We start from the raw sequence: 19,440 nt of genomic DNA, 5'->3' as shown, positions 1-19,440 counted from the left end.
GACATTTCTACATGATATTTTGTTGTTTTTCTTTCCTGCTTCAGATAATATCCCCCCAGGTGGGATTGGTTGCCTGTTTACCTCCATATAATTCAGAATTTTGTTTTATTACTTTTTAATGATATTAATGATAATTGCTTACATTTGTTATGTATTTGAGGCAGTGTGCTATCATTACTAAAGTAAAAGCACACCAATTTTGACAAGTAGTTTTATATAATGCCTCTAAGTTTTACACCCTAGCATATATTAAAATTATTTCCCTCATATGAAGCTAATATATGCAAAATAATATGTGATAACACACATACTTCAGTTAATGCCAGTGTATCTATTTAATTTAATGAAGATTATTAAAAATTTCTTCCTAATATTTACATATTTAAGTTTCCCTAAAATATGTCAGCATTAGAACTTTCTTGAATTTTTAAAGGTAAAGAGGGTGGCTTTTTTATGGGAACTTGTGGATAGTTGGCTGGGATACCAGTGTAAGTCCTCTTATAATTTGATATTTGAAGATGATAAGTGCTGATTGAAGGGATTAATATGAAAGGGTTAGGAAGATGAGAATTATTAATACAAGAGATGATTCTAAGGAAATGGGTTAAACTCAAATGAGACTTGTGTGTTAGCTTGGCATTTTACCAGGTGCTTAGTGTTTCTTGAATGGATAGATTAATGAAATGGAAGAGGCTATAAAACTACAAAATGCCTCATAGGATTGGCTGGAAACGTTGGGGAGAAAAAAAAAAGGCTGGTTTTATTTGTCATCTCTTAACAGAATTTTTTTCTACACAAACTGACCATGCAGTTTTCTCTAGATGCCCCCTGTTCACCAGTTCATTCAGCCACCAGTCATGAAACTTCTGAGTGAAATAGCATTTCCACTTTTTTTTTTTTTTACACTTTTCTCTAGAAAACTACATTTCCAGGTATCTGATTTAATCTCATATCCTTTATATAGACTCAGGAATTTTATTGTCATATTTTTTTATGCCGAGATATTAAGGCAGAAAGAATAAGTAAAGGCATGATGATATGTACTTCCTTTTACAAACCACTTTTGGAATCTGTGAAATGCCTCGTCTTTTATTATTTTATTCATTAATGTGTTTGTTTCATTTAATTAAGATACTATGAACTCCATGTATTATAAAAATACTTGCTGAGAATTTGAATACTAGCTATTAAATTAATTTTAACCAGGCCTTAAGTTTCTGAGATATCTGTAATATTTTTTGTTGTTGTTGAAGCTTTAGCAGCATATTTTGATTAGTTCCGTTGTCTAAAGGTAATAAAAGTTGCTATTATTTCTCCAAACCCACTCTTGCGCTGTTTCCTTCATGATGTTCAATAGCTTAAGTCTGCCAGCTGGCTTTTTGAAAATTCGAGGCTTTTAAAATTTTTTAATTTTTTATTGAGGTATAATTGATATACAACTTTGAGTAAGTTCAATGTGTGTGTATAATGTGTTGATTTGATACATTTATATATTGCAAAATGAACATTACCATAGCATTAGCTAACACCTCTACCATGTCACATTATTATCTTTTTTTTTTTTTGGTGAGAACAATTAAGATCTGTCTCTTAGCAACTTTGAAGTTTATAGTACAGTATTGTTGACTGTAATCTCTATGCTGTGCATTAGATCTAGTTATCTACTACTTTCACATTTGTACCTTAAAATATCACCACCCCAATTCCCACTTTGGCAGTGGAACTTGGTTTCACCTGAGTGTAATGTCCCTGTTCCTTTTGGCAGAGGATGGTTACTGCTGTTTATTTTGTCTTCTGTCCATTTTTCCTCATTTGTGGACAGAAATCTTTTCCCTGATGTTTCCTTTTTCTGCTGTTCATCAGCTTATACTTTACCTTTTAATTTTTTCTAGATATTATCTGGTATGAGGTGATCTGCTAATTGGTTTATCTAACCACTTAATAATGCTTTCGCCACTTCACTCTGCCTACCCGGTTTTGTTTTTCCATTTGTTATTTATTTCTGCCCTGAGTGCTATTACATACCTTCAAGTGTGGAGTAGTGTAAATAGCTGAAGTACTTCAGTTCCTCAAATACATGTTTGAAAAGGACATGACTGCTCATATATGTGCAGTAACCATCCTCTCTGATGTTGAGGGGTTGCGATGAGTCCAGGTTTCCCGTGTCAGGTTTCTCTCCTCAAATACATTTTAACTACAAGAAGTTGTTTCTAATCAAAAAGCATTTTTTGGTGTTTACTGATAACTACTTAAATGTGTGGTTGTAAATATTTGATCTTCAAATGCAGCTTTATGAAGCATTCAGTGTATCCAGTGTCACATTTTTTTGTAAAGGTTACGTTCCAAAATAGCGTTTTACAATGCAAATTGTTACATTATCCCCTTTATAAAATATGTTTGCTTTGTATTTGTTATTTGTGTACATATTAGTCCTATTTTGATATGAACACAAATTGTACACTAGATTTAAAGAACTTGAAAATTAAATCAGTACATATTCTGATCATTTGTGTACACAGATTAGACATATACTAGAACCAGTGTTTTAGAATTTCTAATCGGTTGCATATCTGTACTTTTATAAAATGTGGTAGAAAGGAGGAATTGGGAGATTAGGTAGGACCCAGTTACAGGAAGAAAGGTGAGCAAGATCTGTAGAATAAATGGGTTCTTATAGGATGGCTGCATGGCTGCATGGATAAAAGGTAACACATCCTAGAGGTCTTAAGGAGTTTTAATAAAGGAGTTAATTTATTAACAGATTCAGTGTGGGTAGAGATTCCCCATTTATTGGCTTGAATCAGTTTTCTGTTAACTAAAGTAGGGAATAAAGAAAGTAGCAGCAGGTTTTGGGATTGGGACTTGAAAAGCCTCCGAATGGAGATGGGTCATTTGGGAGTTTATTGAGTTGGAGGTACCTGAAGGATATCAGGTATTGGTATAGACAGGTATAAGTTTGGAGATGAAAAGAACGGCTAGAAATAAGATTTTGAACATCTTCAGTATAGAATGTCTTTTGTCTTATTTTTTTGTTAAAGAAAGTCTTGGAAGAGACCAGATTGGTAAACTTGAAAAGAAGGAGCCTCTTTTGAGTCATGATTGCCAGGATCCATTAACTATTAGTCATTGGTGCAGTAGAGTCCTTCCTTGAAACTCTTGTAATAATCTTGTATTACAAAGAGAATGGAAGAACTGAGTTTGAGGGCTTTGAGAGAATCTCCATCAGATCAGCTTGGCCAGGCATCGTGGCTCATAAACGTTACCAGAACTTATCAGTTTTATTTCTGTATCTTATTTTCAGAGACTAAATCCCTAAAGTAAGTACCATCACATCCTAAGGCATTTCCCTAGTTTCATTCATTTATCATAGACTATTAGTTTTAGGAATTAAGTTTGTTGGTTTTAAATCATACTTTCAAAATTGTGGCGATCTGTAAAAAGAAAAAAGAAAAAATAATTTGCCTTTGACCTTCAAGAGTGCCTGACACCTTCCCTTCTCCCACTTAAACCGTCCATAAAACCCTGTTTCCTAAGGGCTGTGTACACATAAGTCGTTTCCTCAGCCTGAAGGACCTCTTTTCTTCCCTCAGCTATATCTTTTGGACTCTGCTATGGAACTGTCTTTTAAGCTTCTATTAGGACATTAATTTCAGTGAGCCTTTTATTCAGTTGCGTAGATGCATAGCCATAACAGAGTGCCTGGCGTAGAGTAAAAACCGGTTGCCAACATTTTATTCCTAAAAAGCTGCGTCTGCTTTAATTGAATATAGACAGCAGTATTGACTACACATACCTTGTCTACATAGACTGAAATAAGGCTTTGGGGGATAAGCACACAATTTACAAGTTTTAAATATTGGCATTTAACCCTGACTGTGCACTGGAATAATTTGTAGAAAGCTTTAATCTGGTTCACAGGGTGTGATCCCCAACCCACTGAATCAGAAAATCCAAGATTGGATCTGGAATCCAAACATTGCTCCATATTAATAATTTATGCATACAACCATAATTTGTCAATTATGAAAAGTTATCTCATTGCTTGTCTTCAGAGTTGGGAATACAGTTGGAGGGTTCTACAGTTGAAAAGATTGTGAGATAATCACAGACTATATAACTAGAAGTAAAACTCTTTAAAGGGAAATAAAGTCTTGAAACTCAAGTTTTGTGTGTTAATTACGTCAATATAGATTTCCCCCTCCAGATAGAAATCAAGTTCCTTAGTGTATAGAAAGCGAAATACTATAAAGTTATTTTGAAATATTGAACAAGTCAAAACCTTTTAAAGAGAAAGTGACTTTGGTGATAAAGATGTCAACAGAAATTGTAATGAATTGAACCTTGTACTAAATTGGACCAGAAGTGCTATTAAAAGGAAATCACTGTTAACATTAGGAAAAATAAAGTCTTAGGTAAATCTTCTTGCTTGGAAATTAATTTTCTATAGAATGCTTTCTGCCTTGAGGTTTGTATATAGTCTTTGAACTGCAGAAGCCTCTACTGCGCAGTAAGTATTTCACACAGCAGTAGTCAGTTTCAGTACTGCAATATTTCGGTGTGAGGTACAGTTATTTCCTAGCTCTTTCTGTTGGTTGCAGCGATGGGTGCTAGGTATTTTACCATGGCATCTTCAAGGTTTGAGGCTGATTATCATAGTTGATAGTTATTTCTGCTGGTTTATATGTTAAAGATACATCTATTTTGCATCCGGTTTAGATACTGGAAATGAAACTGTGAAGTCATGCCATCCCCACCCTAGTCCCTCATCTCCCTTTAGTTTACTGAAAGGTGTATCAGTGGTTTTCTTTATGTGGGGTGGTTTTGTGTGGCTGTTCTTAGTTTCTTAAACTTAAGTAGTTATTCTGTAAGTTCTTTCATTCCCACAGGCCTGTTTTTCAATATGTACTCTTTTGCTGAGTTAATTTTTAGACATCATTGTGGTTTGGAAATGTTTAATATTTCATGATATTTTGGGTTTGAAATGGTACGTCAGTGACTTCATTGCTGATTTTAAGATTGATTGATAATTATATAAAACATGGTCCAGAACTACTTCTGCCAGTTTTCGCTGCAGGACCTTGAATATTGATAGATGAAATGTAGGTTGGGCAATTCGAATTATGCATCTCTGCTCTTCGTGGGATTTCAGTGAAATAGCAAAACTAAAATACTGCCATCTTAAAGGGTGTTTTTTTGCAGGTCAGTTTGTATCCTTTGGCTCAGCTAGGAAAGGTCTGTCTTCTTTTATCTAAATATTAATTTATGCTGGCAGGATAGATTAGGCTTAGAAATGTAGTACAGTCTGAATGTGTGGCTGCTGTGCCTCTTTTTGTCTAGAGGAAAACAACTGGTTATAAAGCGTGCTTTGCTTTCATAGTACTCACTTTTTAAAATAGTCTGTTTTCTATTGCTATGGTAGCACACTAAAAGGATGTTTGAGGACATACAATCTGCTTTGTAGGCCAGGGGAAAATAAAAGCAGTTCTTGAAGTGTTCAGATGTTTGATTTTTTTTTCATTCGGTCAATCACGGCAAATAATTTTTCACTCTTGGTTTGTTGATCATTGTGTCCCTAGTATCTGCATTGTCCTAAGGACATTATAGGGCCTTGAAGTATTTGTTGAATGGATTAAATATTTAACATTTAAGGGTCATAGTCATTTAGTTAGTAGCTTGCCCATGCAGAATATTACAGCCCTTAAATATTATGAGTACTGCAAATGTAGGCTAGCCTAATTATGCAAGCATATAACAGACATTCGTGAATGAATGTAATAACTACTGATTCATACCAAATTATGCCTTCTAATTTTTCTTTCATTGTAACACTTGGTAGCTGACATTAGTTTATTTTTGTTAATTGAGGGTTCTAGTTGACCAAGTGCAGTTTTGTTGATTCTGTTCTGAAATACAGTACTAAAAGCTTGCTGATGATGATTCCTCTTGATAAGAAAGTTTTGATAAAGAAAGTTCTTTTTGGGCTTATATCTAGAAGTTGTCATTGTACATATCAATTTTCAGTTTATCCTACAGTTAAAAAAATATAACTCTTTAGGCATTTGGATTGTGGATAGGAGTGGTAATTTTTAGAAAATGGCGTATACTTTGGCTTTTGATTACTTTTAATGGTAAAAATTTGTGGAGACTCAGAAAATTTGAATATACATTTCTGGAAATATTTTTTAGAAGAGTTCAAAGAGATTTACCTTTTTTAAAATTTTAAATATTTTATACCATTTCTAGTACTTGTATGCCTTCTCTTTAGTTTAGATAGCAGATTTAATGTTGATACACTAGATGCCAGATGGCGTCCAGTGTTGATGATGATTTGTATTCTTATAAGTGCTACACCTTGAGTTTGACATGTATTTGGGGGGAGGCAGGCTTATATGACATTATTACAAGTGGATGCTGTAAATTATTAGTGATTGATTATTGCCTACACATATAATAGCATGCACATTCTAAAAGGATAATTGCATTTCATTTCTGTTGGTTGCAAGGATGGATGGGTTCTAGATATTTTACTATGGCATCTTCAGGTTTGGGGGTTGATGATCATAATTGATAGTTATTTCTGCTGATTTATGTCTTAATAGGTACATCTATTTTGCATTTGGTTTAGATACTAGAAATGAAACTATGAGGTCATGCCATCCCCACCCTACTCCCTCATCTCCCTTTAGTTTGCTGAAATGTGTATCAGTGGTTTTCTTTATGTGCATTGGTTTTGTGTGGCTATTTGATGCATTCTTTGTGGTACTTCAGATACTTTTAAAAGACACTAAATACAGTAATTATTGAAGAATCAGTAAGGGCAGATAGTTTTACCCTTTATGATAATTCTCATAGTCATTTTTTTAAAAAAATTCACATCATTTTGAGATAGTGGTGTTTAATACATTAATGCCATTGAACTTTTACTTTCGGTTTTTAAAATAATGATGTGTTCTATTTGATGTGTTCTATACCTAATACTTCCTATTTACTAGAAGACTTAAAAACCTGATTCTTTTTCCATATAAACAAAATTTATGTAGGATAACTTGATATCAAGTTAATTCTTACCCCAATTCTCCATTCTCAACTGTTTGAAGAAAATATTCAGCAACATGTTTGTTGCCAGCAGTAAATGTTCAAGGTAATGCTAGTTGGTTGTCTAGTATGTTTTATTTGCATAGCATAGTTTCATTATTATATTAGACCTTATATACCTGAAGATTATTTTAAAATACATTTATATGATTGAATTTAGTGCATTAATTTTCTCACTCTCTTCTTGCAGCATTTTCAGTTAGCTTTGGTTGACTGTAATCCCTGCACTTTGTCGAATGCTGAAAGTAAGTATTATTAAGTACCATAGTTCTCTGCATGTGTTCAGATCACTTCATGGCAAATAATAGCAATAATAATAGTCATAAATCCTGTGTAATTTTTTCCCCTAGAATTGTTGAATCTAACTGTATTTGTTGCCATGGCTACTTGTACAAATGGAACATGTGAGACCAGTTATTATGAGCAGCAGCCTGTGTCTAAAATAGATATGCCAGTGAACTGGGTTGTTGAATTAAATTATCTGTGCTGGTGAACAAGATTGATTATTTGTGTATTAATTACACTGTAGATGACTTGGGGGGATTAAAAACAGGGTTTGCCAATCTTTTAGGAAAACTGAGTATACAAAGATTCTTAAGTGTTAGCTCACTGATTCGGGCTTTGTGGTATTAAAATTATTGGTAATTATGAAGATATACTTTGACTTTCTATTATAGTTTTAAGCATCACACATAAAGATTGAGGTGAGATTTTTCAGTTAATTAAAAAAGAATGTGTGAAGCATGTTCTGATACAGTGGTTTTCTTTAGACATTTATTTTCTGCTTCTATGTATGTTCCTTTCCAAAAGCAGATTGGGTTGATTATGATGTGTTTATCAATATGTATGTGTTGGCATATTTATTTAGTGTACTTTAAGGTAGCCAATAAAAGTTTAAAGAATATGCATTGGATTCAAGCTGGATTTCTTTAAACCTTTCTTACTTGAACAATAAAATTTATAATTAGAGTGTATGAAAAATTGAGTCATTCTTCATGAAAATTTCAGATCAGTCAAAAGATTCTAGGTTTTACAGAGTCAGTATTTTGCTGTAAGTGACTTCATTTTTTAACCATATAGAAAGGAGTTTAGTGAAGAGAAGTCTCAGTGGTAAAAATGCCCCCAAATGATTGAATCAGTGAAAAAAAACGGTAGAAATTTGAATATAACTTGCATATAACATGAATTAAGACATAGTGTGGATTAAATCATTATCTAGACCAGACTAATTATCTCATAATTCTACTAAATGTAATTTTCTGAGAAAACTTAAAAGAATTCTGTTTTCTTTAAATGAAACTCAGGATTTAGTACTGATCAGTGTATTTCCAGAACACATGGTGGGAAGGTAACAAATGCAGCAATATTTTAGTTTCTAAGATGAGGATAAATTAGAAAAAGGATTTAACTCATTGATATATTAATTTATAAAATGTTAATTTTTTATACTTTTTCCTTAATTATATATCCAGGTTATATAAACCATCTAGAATATAAACCCTTAAAATCCTTTTAAAATTAATTTATGGGAATAAGAAAAAAATCTGATTTTCATTTAATTGATTGTAGCTAGTGCCTAAAAACTAACTTTCATACGTACTTGTCAGTTTGAGTGATAACCTTTGAGGGACGTTACATAAATTTCAAACTAAATATTTTTGTAAATCCTCGTTTTATTCTACTCTGTTGAAGTTAAATCTTACTTGTAGATCATTGCTCCTGAAGGAAAACACCTATGTAGAATGAGTACCACAGGGCAGATCTTGTTGAATTTGAAGAGGACAGTTTGAACAATCATGAATACATTTTCGAGCTTACCACGACTCTCTTTCTGTTGGTTATTGAGAAGGGAAATAAGAGGGAAGGTAACCAATGTCCTGTTTCGCACAGGACTGAGGCGTTTCCCCAGACTCAGAACTTTGAGTGCTAAAAGGTTGGTCACTCTAATGGAAGGGCACGTGCCTTATTTAGAGACATTAGGCCATTATAGTTCAGTTGATTTGGGTAGTTTATTTTTTTGCGGTATGCGGGCCTCTCACTGTTGTGGCCTCTCCCGTTGCGGAGCACAGGCTCCGGACGTGCAGGCTCAGCGGCCATGGCTCGCGGGCGCAGCCGCTCCGCGGCACGTGTGATCTTCCCGGACCGGGGCACGAACCCGTGTCCCCTGCATCGTATCGCAGGCGGACTCTCAACCACTGCGCCACTAGGGAAGCCCTGGGTAGTTTATTTTTGACAATCAACATAGCTACTTGATAACCATGGTAATAATGGCTGATGTCTCACAGAGCACTAGCAAACACAGACTACTTAATTTGAGCTAGATATTATTACTGTTTAAACATCAGGCTCTTTATTATCTTTGTAAAACTTATTTCTCTTCAAATTTTTTATATCATTACCTATTTAGATATGCCACAGACGTTGACTGTTTTTTGAAATCTTCCATGTTACTTTGTCATGCTACAAAGTTCAGAAGATTTTAGAAAGTAAAGTGAGCTTTAAAAAAAAGTCTGTATGAGATTTCTGTTTTATGGCACAAGTCATTTATGCAATTAAAGAAAATAAGTAGATACACTTGCCTCTTCTAGAGCTATTTAAGAGGGGTTAATTACAGTTTGTGTTTTGAAAGTAGAATCATGGTGATGTGAGACTTCTCATTATATGATTGCCCCTTGGGATAAAATTGTTCCTTCTAGATTTAATTAATTCTATTAATTCTAAAAATAATGTATTAATTTCTGAAAAAAGTTTAATTTCAGAACGTTTTATGGCAATATTTGTTAAAAATTTCTACCTCTAACTGAGACTTGCCAAGTGGAGCTTTTTCTTAGTGGTATGGTTATGTTCCACTTTGAAGAGGACTTTTAAGAATTTAAATATAGATTGGTTTTCATACCACAAAAGGTGATACTGGATTTAGTAACTCATGGGATAGGAAAGCCCTTGCTGACTGAGCCTGGAGGAAGTTTGGGATGGTAATAGAATGCCACCGTGCTGCTGATCTTTTCTTCCATGTGACCTTTCCATGTCACCTTTGTTAGAGGAGTAGGAAGATTCAAGGGAGAAGGGCATAGATTTTCCATCTCTTCCTCATTCTCTTAACCTGTAACCCGGTCTCCCTCTAATGATGTAGTGAGGTGAGATGGACTGGAACTCTCAAGGGAGCTGTGTTGGAAAAGGGGACTAGGAAATAAGAAAACCCCTCAAACAGATATAGGTAAAGGGGATATTTATATCTGTAGAACTTTTATTATTATTTTTATGTGCTTTTCACAAAATGTTGGTTTTCAACTTTTAAAGGTGATGTTTTTATTTTGCCTCATTTCTGATTATTTAACATAACGATATTTAATGATTATATACGGAGAGGGCAGTACTTTACTATTGATCCAAAAATGTTGTTTGATATTAAAGTTCATTATATATTTTGTTTTGGTGTTTATGCTTATTTACTTCAGCTGTTCCCAGGTGCTGGTCTAGGAACAGGTATCAGAATCCCTTGCAGAACTAAATAAAAAGGCACTTTTCCAGGCGTTGCCTGGGATCACTGAATATAATCTCAGGGATCTCTATTTTTAGTAAGCCTCCCAGGTGACTTACAGTTATGGGAGTCAGTGAGAGAGTTAGTTTATGATGGCGATGAGAAATTGATGATAGCTGTGGACATTGTTTTTAAAGATCCACATATATATTATGCATATAATTTTAAAAGGCTCCCAGACTCCTTGAAATTCAACTATGAAATCCAGGTAGATAGAACATTAAAAAAAAGATTTGTCATTGAAGGATGAAAATCATATTATTTAAGTAAACCAGAATCCAGTTTTGATTCCTGGTTCATTGTTGCTTTTGTTGAATCATTCATATTCTGGTGGTGCAGTATCAGGAAGAGTTGAAAATAAAAGCTGCAATACGTATATTTTTATTTGATTTTCAAGAGATACTTGTTAATGTTGAGACTGTTTACTATTCTTGCCTTCCAAATGGTTTGACTTTAAAAAAAGATTATGAAGAACTGATAGAGAAATGCAACTTATTTCCTCTGTGTGTTATTACTAGTGTCATCCTTGTCTATGACTTCTTTATAAACATTGATATGAAATATGGTATAAGGAAAAAAATTGGAGGGTATTTTTGTTGTTGTTTTAATCACTTTCTTTTTTGACTTGTAACTCAGGTTTTAAATACCATGTTTTGAAATGTATAGGTTATAAAAGTTTTCTTTATTTGCTTAATGTTGCCATTTTGAACTTTGTAAGAAGTATATCCACTTGCTATAGATTTTAATATTAATTTTAATAATTACATTGACAAAATTTAGTAATGGCCAACAATGAATACATGTGGTTTCTTATCATGTTCCTGTATATTTGTTTGTATATTCTGTGTTATTAAAAATAAAAGTTATGTTCTATAATTACTTAAATCTGTGTAGTAGAGATGGTGCTTATATTTTACATTTTATATTCTTAATTAAATTTACCCAAACACTGCTGTATTATTATTGAGTTTTGTTTTCCATCATCTTTGCAGTTCAATTTCACATTGCCCACTTATATGAAACCCAGGTAAGTGTTTTAACTTAGCTTACTTAAAACAAACAAAAATGATCACCCATACCATTTTAAGTGGAATCAGATATACAGATAATTTAATGGAGTTCTGGGCATTACTTCTTACGTACATTTTATGCTCTTTAAATGTGGTCAAGATTTTGCTTTAGTGTTACAGTTATTATACAGAGTGCTTGTTGTGTACAAAGACGTTTCATTCAGTATGATTTGCCTCTAAATTCAAACTATCTGCAGGCTTAAATGGCTGTATTTAAGAAGATTTCTCTTATTCTTGATGTGAAATGCCTAGTTTTCTTTTCGAAATGTTTATGGACGGTTGTTATAATGCATTGTTTTTAGTTTCACTTTTTCTTAAGATTAAAATATCCCTTCTACGTATCACTGTTTGAAAGGCATATTAGTAACCTCTTGATGTCATTACCATTACTTTTGTGGCTGCTGTATTTTAAAAACTTTTTTAATTTTAGAACATTTTATTTTTATGTATGGCAGATTTTGCTTAGTTATATGGTAAAGGACATAAAACATAGACATTTAGTCTAGGTAGGCAGTGGTATGGAAAATCAGGCATAAGTTGGTATGAGGCTAAATATTAGGTAATCATAGTTTACCCAAAAAAACAATTTTTATAACAGCTTTTTAGGAAAAAAATACTGTTATATTTCTACATAATTTCTAAGGTCTGTTTTGTTTCAGAACCACCATGGGGTGGTCTAAACAATTAACATCTGTTTCCTGGACACCTCCATCTGTGTGCCCGCCCACCCTTCCCGCCCTCGTGCGTACTCGCACGCACACAGGCGCGCACATCCACTGACTCAGAATTGATGCACACTCAGGTTTGGATACTCTACTAATCTAGGGATTTTATCCACCTTGAGAGGATGCATTTGAGAATTACATTCATGTTGTGGATCAGAGTCTTTACCTGCCAACGCTAATCCCAGCCTCCTGCCAACTGCTGATTTTTGCCAAATCAGTAAAGGCCCCAGGGTGAAAGCAGCTATAGAAATAAGCTTCCTCTCCAAAGTTCTTTCCCTGGAGTCTTAACTCCTTCTGTTTTCATTACCTCAGGAGATCTCTGCTGTCTTCAAAAGGATGAGCTCTGATTTTTTCCCAGCTTTTCTAGTTCTTAGTGAGATTTCCCTGGTCTGTCATTAGGTAAAGCAGATGTTATCTCGCCTTTCTTTTTAATGAATGTTTTTCGCTTGAGATGGAATTCTATTTGATTATTTTTATTTGACCACTTTAAAATTTACATTCCATTGTCTTTTGGTTTTCATTGTTTCTGATGAGAAGTTGTCTGTTGGTGTTATTTTTTTTTATTTCGTGAAGGTAATGTGGGTACAGGACCCTCCCCCCACTGATTCTTTCATTTGATAAATTTTAGTGCCCATTAAGATTAAGCAAAACAAAAAGAACAAAGTTTGTGCTAGGCAGAGTATATAATTATTAGATGACAGGAAGATGACACTGTAAGCATATGAAGGATTGAAAAATCTCTACTCCAGTGCTTATAACAAGGATTTTTATTTTCAGGTGAAAAATTAAGGGAAACAAAAGGCTAACCTACAAAGTATACAGTGTGATGATTTGATATATGTATGATTTCCCGCACTGAGTTAATTAACTCGCCCATCACCTCACATCTCTAAAGTGGGGGCAGTGAGAACAATTAAGTTTGATTGTCTTAACAAACTTCAGTTGTACAATACAGTGTTATCAACTATAGTCATCATATTATATGTTAGATCCTCAGACCTTATTTGTCTTGTAACTGGAAGTTTGTACCCTTTTACCAACCTTTCCCTATTTCTTCCACCCCACCCCCTGGCAACCCTTTCTACGTCTTTTCTATGAGTTTAACTCCCCACCCCCACCCCTTTTTAAAAAGAATCCACATATAAGTGATATCATATAGTATGTGTCTTTCCCTGTCTGGTTTATTTCACTTAGCATAATTCCTTCCAGGTTTACCTAGGTTGTCACAAATGACAGGATTTCCTCCTTTTTTTTAAGGCTGAAATATCATTCCATTGTATTTATACCACATTTTCTTGATCCATCTGCAGAATTTTAATGAGATGTCATGTCAACTCACCCACACCCATTCTTAGATTATCTAAATAAAGATAATTTTGTTTCTCTGTACAATGTCATATCTCCAAGTAAATATATTATGAATTATTGGATATTTATATCAATTATTTAATTTACCTTCCCCATTTTGTTAGCTGAGACCCCCAGAACCATTTGTTTTCCTAATAGTAATAATAGTATTAACTGGCCTTCATTTCTTTTTCTTGATTTTAATGAAATAACTTGAACAAGTCACCATCTAAATTCTAAATAACCTTTAAAGATTAAAGGTAAAGGATTTCTCCCTTTTAATTTTGTTATTACAGTGTTACTTATTTTTGAGTAGATAATCCAAAATGAAAGTGCCTGTAAGAATACAGTGTAGTATCCTCCTCCCTCCTTTTCCCTGGCCACCTATTCCCCTCCCGAAAGCCACCAACCACCATAAGCAGTGTGTTTTATATCCTTCCAGAGAATCTCAGTGTATATATAAGCAAATCCATATATATGCTTGCACATATATTTGTTTTTCTTTATTTTATTGAAATAATAACCCATTATATATGTTCTCTCTTGATCTTGTTTAAATTGGTTTTTTTAACTTAATATTATATTTTGGAAATCATTCCCTATCAGTACATGTAGAGCTGTATTATATCCCTTTGCAGAGATGTACTGTAGCTAATTTAACTATTCTCCCTTGATCTCGAGATAGTTACAAATAATGTTATTATGAATAACACTGTTGATAAGAAGTACTAGTTTCATTTTTAACATTGTCTTCTAACTAGCAGTAGTTTATTACTGAAACACTGTAGACTGGTTTCATTTATGCATATTGTAGAAATCCAAAAATTCTAAAGAAAGAAAAGTAAATTCCAGCTGACATTTAAAGATGCAGTAAGTATGTCATGATTACCTAGGGTTTATTCCATGAATTCAAGATTAGTTCAGTGTGAAGAAATATGTTAACAAAACAAACAAAAATCATGGTAAGGAAAACAATATTGTGAGGAAGAAAGATTTTTTTTTTGAAAGAAATAAATAGTGTGAAAAGGAGAGAAAAACAGTAGATCTAATTAATAGGTCAAAACCTTATATTCTGAAAAAAAAATTAACAAAATAGATAAACCACAAACTAACTTGATCAGGAGGATAAATGAGAGATAAAGCACTGATACATAAAGTAAGATAACCATAGAAACAGAAGAAATTAGTACAGTCATACAAGTACAGCTTAGCAGACGTGTATGCAAATGAATTTGAAAACTTAAAGTGGACTGTTTCCCAGGGAAATACAGATTAGAGAAATTGACCTCATTAGAGTTAGGAAAGTTATAAAAAGCCAATTTTCATAAAAAGAAACAGAGAAAATTAAGTAATGCCCTACAGAGAAAATACCATGCCCAGATGGTTTTACAGGGGAATTCTACCAAGTCTTTAAATACCAGATAATTCTAGCACTCTATAGATTATGCCAGACCACTAGAAATGGAGAGAAACTTTCTCATTTCTTTTCCTTTTTTTGAGAGGGATAGGGGGCTTATAACAGCTTTTAATCTGACCTTGAGAGATTTATGTGTTTGATAATAATTAAAGTCCTTTCTGCACTTACTGATTCTATAGCATATTTTTACAATATAATGGAAACAAAAGATCTGCTTCTAAACATTAACTACAGGCCACAGTTCTTTGGTGTCTTCTTTTTTATTTAATTGTAAAATATACCTGACATTAACTTGACCACTTTAGCCATTTGTTAAGTATACAATTCAGTGGCATTAAGTACATTCGCATTATTGTGCAACTATCACCACCATCCATCTCCAGAACTTTTTCATCATCCCAAGCTGAAACTATGTACCCATTAAAGAATAACTCCTCATTCCTCCCTCCCCCCAGCCCTTGGCAACCACTGTTCTACTTTTTGTCTCTATGAGTTTGACTATTCTAGGTACCTCATGTAAGTGGAATGATACAGTATTTGTCTTTTTGTGTCTGGCTTATTTCTCTTAGCATAATGTCTTTAAGGTTTGTATATATTGTAGCATGTGCCAGAATTCCATTCCTTTTAAAGGCTGAATAATATTTCATTGTATGTATACACCACATTTGGTTTATCCACTCATCTGTCAGTGGACATTTGTGTGGCTTCCAACTTTTGCCTGTTGTGAATAATGCTACTGTGAACATGAGTGTGCAAATATTTGTTTTTGTCCCAGCTTTCCATTTTTTTTGGATATATACCCCCAGAAGTGGAATTACTGGGTCCTGTGGTAACTCTGTTAAAATTTTTGAGGAACTGACATACTGTTTCCCCCCATTCCTTTTTGAAACAAGTGTAACATTGATGCCTAAACCTGATAAAGACAGTACAAAAAAGAATCAATATACAAACTGTTATCACTGATGAATATTGGTATAAAAATATTAAGTAAAATATTAGCAGACAATCTGTTACCTCATTAAGCAAATAATATACTATGACCAAGTGGTATTCATTCTGGGAATACAAGGCTGATTGAATATTAGGAAATCTATTAATATCATACATCATAATAATAGAGCTAAAGGTAAAAACAAGTCACTATCATCATAGATGCTGAAGAAGCCTTTGATAAACTCAATACCCATTCCCAATTAAAAATACTCTTGGACATAGGAATTAAGGGTTACTTTCCTATCATGATAAAATTCATGTACTTTAATTCCAAAGTCAGTATCTTATTTAAAGGGAAACACTAGAGGCATTTTCACAAAAATCAGGAGCAGGGCAAAGGATGTCCTCTGTCTTCATTACTCCTCATTATTGTACTATAGGTATTAACCAATGCAGTTAGACAAGAAGAATCAATTAGAGGCACATACAGAAATTAATAGCTTTCAGCAACAATAATTAGCACACTGTTAGAAAATATTGCCATTTATAATAACAGCAAAGTAATTAAATACTTAACAATAAACTTAAAAGAGATACTATGACTCAATAGTATAAAGATGTTCATGGGAATTTAGGTTAGTTTTTAAATGTAATACAACATCAGTAAAAATTACTAATAAACTTTTTAAAGCAATTAGGTAAGTTGATATGGGAAAACATTCTAGGATAGCCAGAATAACACTGGTGGTGATGGTAGGGATTGTATGGATTATATTAACCCTACTAGATATTAAAATATTACAAGGAAGCCTATATGATTAAAAGTATTGTACTGGCATGTGACTAGACAAATAGACCAGTGAAATATCATAGAAAGGCCAGGAATAGATCAAGTGTACATAGAGAAATTGAGTATATGATAAAGGTAATATCTTACATTCCTTTAGCTAAGGTAGATTTATTCATACATGGTTCTGGGACAGTATCTTTTGGAAAAAGATAAAATTGACCTGTAACACAAACTATTCACAAGAATAAACTACTACAGATGAATTAGGATCAAAATGTAAACATTGATATTGTACAAGTAGTAGAAGAAACATTAATTCTTCTTCAACCTTGATGTAGGAAAAAGGCTTTTTAAACTATGACTCAAAATTCAGAGGCAATAAAAAGAATGACCAATCAGTTTGAGCAACATAAAAATAATTTCTGCATGGCAAAAAAACAAAACAAAAAACCCATACATTCAAAGCACACCTATGAAACTGGGAGAAAATGTTTACAACATATAGCACAAAGGGTTAATACCCCTGATATATAACAAACTTAAAATTTGACAGACAATGAACAAGACCCATTAGGAAACTGGGAAGAATGACATGAGCAGACACTTTCCAAAAAAGATATAACAGCCCTTAAGCATGTGAAAAAGTGCTCAAACACACCCAGTTAAAGAAATGCATATTAAAACACACTGAAATACAGTTTCTTACCTGTCAGATTGGTGAAAAGTGTAAGTGGCTATGGTAGCAAAACAGGCACTCTCATGCATTGTGATAATGCAAACTGGTACACCCCATCTGGAACAAAATAATCTAACAAAACTACATGCAGTAATCTAGCAAAACTCTATATACACTTACCTTTTGACTCAACAATCCCAAATCTAGGAATCTACCTTGAAAATATACCTCCAGAAATATGAGAATATATAGGCACAAAGATATCTTTTGGAGCATTGTTTGTGATTGCAAAACATTGGAAACAACCTAAATGTCCATACATAGGAGAATGGTTGTACATATAAATCATGGTACATTCAGGCAGTGGAGTGCCATGCAGCTTTAGAGAAGAATGAGGAAGACCTAGGTAAATCACTATATGGAATGATTTCCAGGATATACTGTTAGGTGGAAAAAATGTGAAGTATAAAAGTATAATATGCTACCCTTTGTGAAAGAAACTATGTATGTGCAAAGCAAGATACACGTCCCACTTGTGCACAGGTAATACTGAAAATGGATAAACCAGAAACAAGTGAGGTTGGTTACCTACCCAGGAATGGTTGTGAATGGGGTAGTAGGGAGTAGAACTTACTTGAGTATACTTTTTATGTAGCTCTAACTCCTAGAACCTGGTTATGTTTCACATACCCACCCCAAAATTCATTGAATAATTAAGACCAACCAGAATGTGAGTTAGCCCAAAATAGAATAAACAGTAACAAATGAACCTAACTGTATTACAAATGAATAACATAAGTATACTGAGGGGTAGGGATGAAAAGAACTAAGCTAAATAACTTTGGAGAATAGTATTTTGACTCTGTAGTGTAAAGCTAGAGACAAAAGAACTGTAAACAAATCTTCCACTACAGTTACTTTCTCACAGGGATATGGATAGAAATTCTGCAACTATTTTATGTAAATATTAGGGGTAAACAAGTAAATGTGTTGTGGATAATGAGGACCAGATTTTCAGTGTCAGAGAACTTACAAGTAAGGGAAGAAGAAAGGCTAGACTGAATTTTGTGTTGTTGGATTAGAATTGGAGGGATCACTATGAACATAGGTTATTTATGGAAATAGAGAGTTGGATAGAAATAGAGACGTAAGAGTGTGTGTGTGTGTGTATACATTAATATATTTCCTAGCTGTTTGCTGCAAGGGCCTAGAAGCAGTGACCCACCTTGGCAGCAGTGAATGTACTAGCACCCAGATCTTGGTTTCTAAATCCAATTCTTCAATAAAAGGAATCAGGAATTCTTGGGGGAGAAGTGGGTGATTCCAGGGCTTAGGCAGAGAAACTACTAGATGAGCCCTGGAACGTTTCATGGTGCCAAAAGGTAAGGAAGTGCTCAAAAAATGATGGGCATGTGGAAAGATAAAGAAGCCAACTTGAGGGAAATGGGGTTTCTAATCACCAAATCTGACACAAGTTTAGAAACAATTATAATAATGGTATATAAGATACAGAATAAAATATATTCATATTGCTATAAATGAATAATTGAATAAATAAACGGGGAAAAGGTCACCTTTTTCTTACTGTAGAATTGTAATTAATTAATGTATGAGGAATGTTGAATATCTTTCCACAAGGTGCTTACTAATTTGAAAGGGGCGTTCTTGAAAATAATTAGCTAGTATTTTAAGTCAGGGGTCCCCAACCCCTATTAGGAACTGGGCCGCACAGCAGGAGGTGAGCAGCAGGGTGAGTGAGCAAAGCTTCATCTGCAGCTCCCCCATTGCTGGCATTACCGCCTGAACCACCCCCCACCCATGACTCACATTACCTCCTGGGAACACA

The 19,440-nt window shown here is 33.8% G+C and overlaps 1 protein-coding gene across 8 annotated transcripts in view; it reads left to right on the top strand.

The window, feature by feature from the left end:
* The window catches only part of KDM6A (lysine demethylase 6A), a 211,842-nt gene that overhangs the window by 127,761 nt on the left and 64,641 nt on the right, over positions 1-19,440 (top strand). For all 8 annotated transcript variants that reach the window (XM_007456960.1, XM_007456957.1, XM_007456962.1 and 5 more), the window contains exons 7-8: positions 7,286-7,340; positions 11,629-11,663. In XM_007456960.1, coding sequence (XP_007457022.1) covers positions 7,286-7,340; positions 11,629-11,663 — 90 coding nt within the window. The remainder of the gene's footprint in view (positions 1-7,285; positions 7,341-11,628; positions 11,664-19,440) is intronic.

Source organism: Lipotes vexillifer, unplaced genomic scaffold (genome assembly GCF_000442215.2).
Source record: "Lipotes vexillifer unplaced genomic scaffold, Lipotes_vexillifer_v1.1 scaffold15, whole genome shotgun sequence".
Lineage (NCBI taxonomy): Eukaryota > Metazoa > Chordata > Mammalia > Artiodactyla > Lipotidae > Lipotes > Lipotes vexillifer.
This window is presented reverse-complemented; position numbering and strand designations above follow the sequence as displayed.